The sequence below is a fragment of the Medicago truncatula genome, chromosome 6 (genome assembly GCF_003473485.1).
Source record: "Medicago truncatula cultivar Jemalong A17 chromosome 6, MtrunA17r5.0-ANR, whole genome shotgun sequence".
NCBI classification, from domain to species: Eukaryota; Viridiplantae; Streptophyta; class Magnoliopsida; order Fabales; family Fabaceae; genus Medicago; species Medicago truncatula.
The window spans coordinates 42606319-42617682 of record NC_053047.1 but is presented as its reverse complement, the minus strand read 5'-3'; the positions used below and the strand labels follow the sequence as shown (position 1 = coordinate 42617682).

The 11364-nt window shown below is 33.9% G+C and overlaps 1 protein-coding gene across 1 annotated transcript; it reads right to left on the bottom strand.

The window, feature by feature from the left end:
* Positions 1–466: 466 nt before the first annotated feature.
* On the bottom strand, positions 467–1922 carry LOC120576128 (protein MAIN-LIKE 1-like). Its single transcript, XM_039827134.1, has 2 exons — positions 1761–1922; positions 467–1282 (listed from the first exon to the last, which is right to left on the bottom strand). Exons 1-2 carry the CDS (start codon positions 1920–1922, stop codon positions 467–469), a joined length of 978 nt encoding a protein of 325 aa, XP_039683068.1.
* Positions 1923–11364: the final 9442 nt, after the last annotated feature.

The window sequence follows — 11364 nt, the reverse complement described above, 5'->3', positions numbered from 1 at the left end:
AAGTCTAAAATGACTAAAATACCCTTCTAACACAGAAACCCATGAAAATGCACCCAATGATGATTAATCACACAAACACATATAAACACATAATAAAAGTAATGAAAATAAATCTAGCTAAAAATCGGACTGTTACACAAACTATGTGAAGGCATGGGCCACGTCATCCGCCGTAATAAGCTCAATGTATGTACGAGCCCTGTGAATAGTCTGGACATACCCGTACTGCCTAAGAACCCGCTCTGGCAAGTGACGGACCATCCTGTCGTTGCCGACCATGATCCATCCGGAGTACCAACGAATCAATGGCAGCTCTGTAGTGTCCAGGATTAGTAAAGCCCCTTGGAGGTTTCCATTGACTCACAAGCGGGAAAACAGTAGGGTCGTAGGCATCATCATCAATCCTCGGAATGATGTTCGAGAAGTGTGCCAAAGTTCATCCATGCAAACACAAAAAAACAAATATTTATATCACCGCAAGAATTATACAAACAACTAAACATTTACGATCCAATAAGTAAAAAAGAAGAAAAACAAATATTATCACAAGCAATGTCATGTAACCACCACAGGAGGCCACATATGAGTCGAAGGTAAGAGATAGCTGCTCATATAGGAAAGCAAGTCTCATCCCACCCCATGACCAGCTGTCCAACTCGTCCATATCTTGCAGCGCAAGTAGCCAAAAAAGATTAATGTTTTTGCTGTTCTTGCCGGAAAAAATGGTCCAGCCAATCAAGAGCAACATAAACGCCTTAATGCAGGCCAGCCTAACTCGAGCTTGCTCCTCTTGCTCCTCCTCTGTGTCTGGCACAAGCAGCTGGTTACACCTATTCAAGATCTCCTCGTACCGCGTCTTCAATGCACCAAAACTGATGTGAGAAGCACCCTGTCTTGTCAGCTCCTTACCGGCAGCCTCCGCTGTAAAAAGTAGGTTTGTCTGCATCATCTCTAGCGCCTCCTCACGGGTTAACTCTTTATCCGAAAGGAGTCTCCCAATGATGGGGATGCCTAGGAGACACGCCACATCATCTAGTGTGATGGTCATCTCCCCAACCGGTAGATGGAAGTTGCTGGTCTCCTCATGCCATCTCTCTCTCATTGCACAAACAAACCCGTGAGAAATGTTCTCGTACCCACTAGTCAGAAGGGGAGTAAGACCGGACATATTCATTTCTGACCAAAACCACTCGTTTTGTTCCCCCATCATAGGAAATGTCAAGTTTTTAAGGCTCAGCTTCTTCCCGTGCGAGATACCTTTCACCCTATGTTTTCTTCGAAACTGAAATACAAAAACAAAAAACAACAAACAACACCGTTAAATAAATAAAAGTAAAACAAACATTAAATATATGCTAACATAAATTTTAATTCTAACATTAAATAAGTAAAATAATAATTAAATTATACTTAAATCGGCATCGACCCAAACCCTGCTGCCACATGTCCACCAAAGTGAGGTAAAAGCGTCAGCTCAGAAGGCCCCCTGCATATCCATCCGGTCCAGCCTCGTACACCACCCTCGGCACCCCCTGAAAACGACCCCCCCATCATACTGTTGAGGCTGCTTAATATTCTGCTGCTGTGGCTCCTCAATATCAGGCTACTCCTGGTCAATATCAGGATGCTCCTGCTTAATACCAGGCTGCTCATGATGATGTTGCTGATACGCATCAAACTGATACTAGTGAGGCTGAGGCTCCTGAAAATGATACGCCTGATCCTGCACCTGCTCATACACCTGATAATCATGCTGATACTGTGTCGGGTTCACCGTCTAGGATGGACCCGTCTACGACCTTGACCCCCCCTGCAGCATCAACTCTAGCAAGTCTCGTTCCCCCACCTCTCCCTTGACCAGCCATAGGAGGGTGCAATGCTTGTTTTTCCCTCCATGTACTACTAGTAGGGCAGGCCTCCATGCCCTAAGTCTGTCACTCTCATTCCTATCATGAGGCCGCTCAGGCAGTCTCTGAGACGTATTCCTCTGAGGCATATCTGCAAAACATTTAACAAAACACAAATTCAATGATACATTTTCACACGCACATTGTGTCATTTCCAACAATTCAACAACCACACTAAAATTCCAACAATGTCATTTCAATCAGTAAACTACCGCATTGCAATCAAACATATTATAATCAAAATTAACAAACCATATGCTAACTGTAACGCCCTCTTTTGATTTATTTAATTATTTTGTTGAAATTAGAGTCTATTAAGATGATTTATACGATTAATGTGATTTTAAGTGTTTATGTGATGTGTTGTGACTTATTTTATTGTTTAATAGAATAAGATTTGAAAATAAAATAAATATTGAGATGAGGGGCTGTTCTGTGAATTTAGAGAGTTTTGTGGGAAAAAGAGGAATATAATAGAATAGATAGAGGAGATATAAATAGGTTAGAACTAGGTTTAGAAAAGTTTTCACATACAATCAATTTTGGGAGAAAAGGGAGAACAAGAAGAGAGAAGAACCAAGAAGAGGCTGTCCATCGATTTCTTAAGGTAAGGGTGGGGCTAGAATTCAATTCTATTAAGTCTACGATTCTGATGGTTGTATTTAACAGGTTGTAGGATTAGTTTTTGAGAATTAGGTTAAAGTGAGAAATTGATGATTAATTGATGAAAAATTGTTAGATTGATGTAGAAACTGTGTACAGACCTTAGACAATCCATAGGTTGATATCTTGAATCAATGTTAAGCTTAAAACCATGCCTTTAGGTGGATTTTCATGAAAACTGCAATTCTGCCCGAGCCAACATTCATCGCTCGCCCTCGCGAGCAGCATGTCTCGCCTCGCGAGTGATGAAGTTCGTCGCTCGCCACGCGAGTATTCATGCCTCGCCTTGTAACAGCCTATTTCTATTAAAGCAATAAAACATGCGAATAATAATAATATTCAAGAAATAGTCGCTACTTTCACCAAAACAAAGGAAATCAAAATCGAATCAACGGTCAACATGCATGTATATAAAACCTCATCAGTCGCAGCGGATACAAAATTCTTATACATCAAAGCATACATGTCACATGATCTCAAAATGCACAAGCACAACAATTCTCCAAGTCCGACAAGTGGACAAAATCTCGAAACATGAATAAATCCAACAAAAGATCTAGAGTAATCATACAAAGACCCCTAGATCAGAACCTATACTACTCTAAGACCCGATAGCGGAGAAAGCTCCCACTATCCAGCAACACCAAGTACTCACCAAGCATCTAAACCTGCACAACGTCGACCCATCTATAAAGATAGGCAGGCGGTCCATCACAGATCCACTGGGGGTAAGTATTACATCATCATAATCCAAATAACAGTTAACATGAATATTTCAATATAAACATCATGCACTTGATCAATAATAATATTCTCATATCAATACTTACATCAAACCCCAATATCTCACATTAATAATCATCAATCACATGTGTCATGAACAAATATCAATTCACAGTTATTCATACACAATCACCAATCACATATATCGTGAACAAATATCAATCATATTCCATGAACATTCATTAATCACATTTCATGAACAATCACCAATCATAAGTCATGAACAATCACCAATCACATTTCATCAAGTCACATATTCAATTATGACATACTTCATCAACCAATCAAATGCATGCAATGTTCTAGACTCTTCTAGATGCATGCGGTACCAGTCTCACCAATATTTAGGCCGTCGCCCATGATGTCGACAGAACATCATAATCTCACCATTTGGATATATAAAAATATCTGTCTCCATCAGTCATGTATGCATGAACATATGACTCAACAACAATGCATATGTTCACACAAACAACTCACCATATTTGATATAAAATCCGTCACCATCAGTCATGTATGCATAAACATATATCTCAACAACAATACATATGTTCATACAAACAATTCACCATATTCTCACCAATATTACTTGCATAAATGCATTCACACCAATTCGTCATTTCTCGACATATATGTACTCACCAACAATTCACAACAAGATATATATTCACTCACCATATCATAATAAACAATGTATATGGATTCACCAATATCATTACCTTCACATAATTTCACATCAAATACATGATTTGCTCACTTTCCAAGTCAAGAGGAAAATACATCACCTTAAGATAAACATCACATTCAACACTCAACTATCAATCAAATACTTCCATATAGTCATACAAAACTAAATATGAAAGATTTATAAGGTGATTGGCTTAAAAGAATATTTTCATCAATGTTCGTCTCTCTTTAACATTTTACAAGAATCTTCCATTTTCAAAACCAAAACCAAATAAAACTCAAGGAAACCAATCGCTACCATTTTCAGTAATCATATAATCTCTATTCTATCTTAATCCCATTCCATTTTCTTGAAGATCCCATTTTCCAGAAAAATCAACGTTCTTGAGCAATTTTCAAAGTTAAGTTTTGATTTCACAAACCAAGTCCAAATTTCATTCAAGGAGATGTTCCAGTAGGATTAAGTATGAGACTAATGATTATACAAGTTAAAAGAAGTGTTTTAAGAAGTTCGGATTGGCCCTAGGAAGCTCAGAACAAAATTTCAAAAGTGCTGGAAAAAGAACTGCTCGCTTAAGCGTCCACCTTCACGCTTAAGCGTCCAAGTTCCAGTAGCTACTGTAACTGCACGCTTACCAGCTCGCTTACAGCACGCTTAAGCGTGCAGTCATCAGACAGCAACTTTCACCCATTTTTCACCCAAAACTCCCAATTTTGATCTCCCAATGCCCAAACATGTTTCCAAAGATTGTTTATAGGTCAAATAACTCACAAGGACACTCGAAAACACATTGAACATGAAAATCAATCTCACTTTTGGCCAATTCACCAAATTCATCCATTTTCACCAAAACACCAACAATAATTCAAATTCTCATCATCAATTCATGAATATGCATACCCAAGCAATGATTCATCAACAACAACATCAATTAACAACAACAACATCAATTGAACATGGTTCTCATCATAATTCAACAACAACATAGCAAAATTCACCAATTGAGCACAATTTTCAAAACTTCACATTTTTACATAATTGAACATGTAATTTCACCAACAATCATACAATTATCATCAATTCATGCATACAAACTTAACATCACAGTTAGAGCACGAATTTAGCAACAATTATCCATTTCTTCAATTCAACCCATATTCATACAACAAATGAGAAATTGCGATAAATGAACATGATTATGATGAAGACTAACCCCCTTACTTTAGATAATGATTAATCCAAACTTTGGCTTCACTTTAGCTCTTAGATTCACCCCAATTCTTGATTCTTCAAGTTTCTCCTTCTCTAACCCTTGTTCCTCTCTTCTCCACTTTCTCTCTCCACCTCTCTCTAGGAAAATATCTTATGAAATGAAATGAATGATATTTTCTAAGACAACTCCTTAGGTATGACCCTTAATGGGCTTAACCTAGTTTCTAGTGGGCTTAACCCATTTCTATTCAAACCAAAAATATTTCTACACTCCAAACGATATTTAACTAATAACGGTAAAATGTCACTAACGGTCTCTAAACGGTAAAATCTCAACTTTACTCTAGTAGCTTAGTAAAATAACTATTCTCACTAATCACAAAAAGTAATTCCCACCAAAATTATAATTCTACCCGTTCTCACAAAATGACCAAAATACCCTTAAGTCTAAAATGACTAAAATACCCTTCTAACACGGAAACCCATGAAAATGCACCCAATGATGAAAATCACACACCAACATATAAAACACATAATAAAAGTAATTAAAATAAATCTAGCTAAAAATCGGGCTGTTACACGCCTCGCGAGTGAGCCCAGATTTCACTCGCCACTGCGAGCAAGTCACTCGCCATAGCGAGTTGACCATGATTTTGTAAATTTGATCCTTTGGTCGAGCTTTAGATGTTTTTAAGTGCCTGAACATGTATAAGAATGATTAGGCAAGTTTTTAGACTGAGATTGAACACATGAAAGTTAAAAATGGGATTTTTGAGTGAAAAATGTCAAGTTCCTGAGAGCACCCAGTTCCTAACTCGCCAAGGCGAGTAGCTTACTCGCCAAGGCGAGCAACCATGTTAGTGAACTCGCCATAGCGAGTAGAGGCTCTCGCCTCGCGAGCTGTTGTGAGACAGACTGCTTGTTAGGATAAATGTGACCTTTGTTGCACGAGTTGATGTGAGTTGATCATGGGGGTAAGAAACTAAGTTGCTTATCTTACTGTTATTGTTTCAGTAAGCCTGATATAGATGATTTGATGTTGTTAATAATGTGATATATTTGTATATTCATTACATGAATTATATATGATGTTTAAGTTGTTTTTGATTATCACTTGATATTATTATATCTGGATATGTTTTATGTACTGCCTATGTTGTTGTTTGTTTATTAACTAAGCTGCATGAGTCGGTCTAAGATGAAAGAGGTTGTTCCAAATTATTGGATATATATAAGAGGTCGATGTTTGTAAGATGTAAGTTGTTGAGTCCATGCATACTCATTCATGTTGGGGGCTTGATGGCCTGGAGCCTTTGCTCAACACGTTGGGGGCTTGATGCCCTGGAGCCTTCGCTCCATTAAGTTGAGGGCTTGATGCCCTAGAAGTATATTAATGCTTAAATACGTTGAGGGCTTGATGCTCTGGATTGGTACCACATGCATGATTAAGAAGTTAAGTTGCATAGTCAAGTTGAAGTCGCATTGTCTAGTCGAGTTGTCAAGTTGTCAAGTTGAAGAGTTGTGTCCATGAATTGTTAAGTTGCTTTATTTTAATGAAGTGTTTAATGAAGCATTATTAATTATGATATGTTGAAGTTATTTATGTTGTTAAATATAATTGATGAATTATATGCTTAATATTATTGTTTTGTGAAATCTCACCCCTTCTACTTGGAAATGTTGCTCTTCGTATGAGTAACTTGCAGGTTATCGAGAATAAGTAACTGTTGATTGATGTCGTGAGTGGCTATCTCTCACGTGTGTCTTTAGGTGCTATGATACGTAACAGGATGGGATTTTGTTGCATGTTTTTCTATTCCTTACGTATTGATTATGAATTTTCATGAATAAGTTGATGATTTAATTTTATGAGATGTTATGATGAGACCTTCGTGCCAAAGACTATTTTAGATGTTTAAATAAATTCCGCTGCGAAGTTTTGAATATTATGTTGATTGAACTTTGAAGGAAAATTAGTTAATTATTTCCGTTTATGATTTTTAAGAAGTGTGACATTCCGTTTTGTGATGATTACTCTGATTATTTGAATGAAATTTTTATGTGGGGAAAACGGGGTGTTACACTAACTAATTTTATAATTCACAATCCTAAAAAACAAAATAATTACCATAGAGACATTTTACCAAACACATACTGTGCAATTTTCAAACAACTAGGTAATCTAACTGTTTGTAAACCCTAAATTACCACATTGTACTCTAAACAACTTCTAAACAACAATTTCTAAGTTAATTCATCACTAACAATCATCAAAACTAACATGCAAGCAAAATTTATAAAAACTTAAAAATGTTATATTTCTTAAAAAAAACTAAAATTTCTACAAGTTAAATGCAATGAAGTAGAAAATCACACATGGAGGAAAAAATTTCGTGTTTGGAGAAGTTGAAAAAAATAAGGAGCTTTTGTCTCTATTTTGCTGATAAATGACTTAAGTAACTGCTGCATGAGTTAACTCACACTGCGCTACTTAAGTGACGTAAAAAATACAACGTGCGCAAATTAAGACACGTAATGTGACTTAACTTGCGCAAAGGTAATTTAGGCAACGCTGCAGGGCGCTAGTGATTTGTGCTGGGTGGAGAGCAGAATTCTAATTCTTATATGACCACAAATACAAATCCAATTCCTTTAGTCACACACACTTAAAAAATACTACACATTAATAATGTTTTCAATAACAATAAAATAATTTTTTTTCTTTTTATTTTTATTCTTTCAATAACAACATTGCATGGAGAATGCCTCCTCTAATTAATTTATTTTTTCACATAAAAAAAGTTAGAAATTGATAATCACCATTTCTCTAAAATGAACTCGGAATGTACTAAAACAAAAGTTGGACTTGGACGAAAGCAGCCACTTCTTGGGAATATCCACATCCACGTTCCTTAATTAAGTGTGGGGTCAAAAAAACTAAGTGGGATATCCACGATTATTTTAAGCTAATTTAAGAAAAATAAGTGACTATCACTAATTTACATTTTTTAATTATTTATTTTTGAAATCCACTAATTTACATTGATAGATAATACTCCCACTACTTTAAGTGAGAGTATCTAGAGTTGAAGATAAGTGATAAGTGATGAATACTCGGTGAAATGATAGTGATACGTGGCACGCCTTGATTGAACAATGTTATATAACATAAAAGGGTAATAGGCTTTTACCTATTATAATATAGAACACTTTTGATTTTGCTCTCTGTATTTTTTTTTTTTTTAGATTTCTTCTTTGTAAAATAAAGATTCTTCAGGACAGAATCTCTGACGTGGCAGCTACGTGGCTTTTTCTTTTTCTTTTTTCTATTTGTTTGATTGCCACGCGTGAAAAACATTTTACACGTCATTAATAATTAAAAAATATGAAAATTATTTTTCAAAAATTATAAAAAACGAATTAATTAGGTGAAAAATAATTTGTTTTTAAATTTAGAAAAAATTACAAAAAAAGCTCAAATTTAATATATTTCAAAATTTTTGAAATCTTTTAAAATAATAACGAAAAAGATTCTAAAATATTCAAATATAAATTAAAATTATAAAAGCTTCGAAAAATATTATATTATCTAATTGTTTTATTTTGAAAATTACGTTCCATATTTTTTTAAAAAATATTCCTAATTTCGAAAAAAAAATTCGAAAAAGATTTCATAAAAAATTATATTCAGAATTTAAAAAATCTTCAAAATTTCGTAAAATCTAAATTCTGGAACAATATTTCAAGATTTTATAAAAAAAATTCAAAAAAAAACTGATTTTTTTTAAATTGATTTTTTTTAAATTTAAAGCTTTTGAAAAAAATCTGAAGTTAAGAGTTTAAAAATTTAAATAAAATTGATTTTTTTTTCAGATTATATAATTTGAATTTAAAAACATTTATATCTAGATTTTTAATAATTAAAATATTTTCCAGAATTTTTATTTTTTGTAGAAAAAATTAAAAAAACTTTTTTATTGCGAAAAAAATCTGAATTTTTTTAATTTCGAATTTTTTTTACTTAGAAAATTAAATTCCACGTTTTTTAAATATCTTCTTAATTTCGAAAAAGATATGATTTTTTTTCTATTTTTTAAAATTTTGGAAAAAAATCTAAATGTTTTTTAATATTTGAAAAAAAAATCTGTTTGTTTTTATTTTTTTAATTTAAAAAAATAATTTGAATTTTTTCAGATTTTTTTAAAAAGATATTTCCTTTTTTTAAATTTTATATTATTTTTTAAATATAAATGACGTGTAAAATATTTTTTGCGCGTGGCAAGCAAAAAAAAAAAATATTTTTTAGTTTTGAAAGCTCAAACTCAAAAATTGATGAAAGGAGAACACTCACCCAAGAAGGTGAAGTTAATGGAAGCCGGTGGAGCTCCGACACGGTGGTTCTTCGCAACTGATTCTCACCACAAAAATGAAGAGAAAAGAAGGAAAAAGTCACAAAGATGAATGAAGCATAAGAGAAGAAGGACAACGATGTATCGTAATCGGAAAAGACCTTACCGCGGTAGGGGAAGAAAAAGGGTCAACGAAAAAGTTACTCCTTTCGTGAAACAAATGAAACAAATTGGACCAACGGAAAGCTCTTGTCGAGTGGATAAAAAAAGTTTAATTTTTCTCAATCGGTGAGAATGGCGTCCAAAGCGACGCCGAGAAGCTGGCAGTGGTGGTAGTGTTTGAAGAGAGATAAAAAAAGGTTGATATCGTAAGAGGAGGAAGAAGAAGAGTGAGTCAATTTTTTTTTCCTTCTAATTGGCTCTCACATGATAATAATAATAATGAGAGGGAGAGAGAGAAAAATGAGATAAAGGTCGTTTGCCCCGGAAAAGACAAGGAAATTCAGGGTTGCTCCTCACTTTTTGCAAAAGGTCATTTGTCAGGGCCTTGCTCCTAGTAAATTTTCCCACGGATTGTTGCTCCTGGTAAATATCCATGTGAAATTAGCTTTTTTCTTGTAGTGAGATTGGGCAGAAAGACTCTAAGAGTATGTTTGATATGCTAAACAATGAGTATCAGACTGAATAACACAATACAAGGCAGAACAACACATAACAAACTTTTATGATATTGAATAGTTTTTGGTATTATACAATTTTTTATTGACAAAAATCTATTTTGATATTTTAGAAAACTTGTACGTGGGACAAAGAGTTGTGTTGTGGTTATATGAGAGACAAAAAATTTAGTTTTTGTCTTGTCTCTTGTCTCCGGTTTATCTTGTCCTATAAACCGTTTTACAAATCAAACACCGCACAACTGGAGTTGTCATAACCTGTCCTTCGTTTTTTTAGCCACTCAAATGCACCCTAAAACATTCGAAATCTTTCATATCCGAAAAAATAATGAAATTTACCACAGATAAGATAAGATTGGGCAGAAAAGAGTCTAAAACCTTCAAAAGCTTTCATGTCAGCAAAAACATATTGTATGAATAGAAGTAAATTATTTAGAGGGAGCATACATATCATATCATATACTCCATCCGTCTTAAAATGTAAGCAAAAATGAATCAACATAAGTTGATATATTTTGTACAAATTTTGAATCAAATACATTAATTTTTATTAACCAATTTTTACTTATATTTTAGGACGGAAGAAATGCACTATAATACTAAAATACAAAAAGGGTACGCATGCAAAAGCCAATTCATATCATAAATTATATATAATGCGTTAAAAAGAGGAAGAAACATAAAATGCTTTTCAGCATATATGATAAATACACATATGTATATCAAGTAGAGAAGAATATTTTCTTTCCAAAAAACAAAGTACAGAGGAATATTTGTTCTCTGGAGTCTTCTTCATAATTCTCACTATTTTCTTCTTCTTAATTCTATTATAGTTGTAATCTTTTTTAAGGATTACTTTTGTTCAATTTTAGTTTATCATTTTCCCCGTTTGTGCAATATAGAGATTTTAAGACCCGTTTAATATTTTATGTTTTTATTTGATAAAAGTTATATTATTTTTAAATGTTAACAAAAGATGCAAGAGGATTTTGAGGTGACCAATTGACTTACATTTTCAAAAAAACCAAAAATTTAGAGCGTGTTCTTCTCAAAGTCTCATATTCAATTTTCTCTGGTGATCGATT

Bases quoted from the DNA above. Each gene is read 5' to 3' on its own strand.
- LOC120576128 (XM_039827134.1), bottom strand. From the start codon at position 1,922: ATGGAGGCCTGCCCTACTAGTAGTACATGGAGGGAAAAACAAGCATTG. The intron at 1,283-1,760 runs GTATCAGCATGA...TTTGTATTTCAG, and splicing joins TAGACGGTGAACCCGACACA to TTTCGAAGAAAACATAGGGT.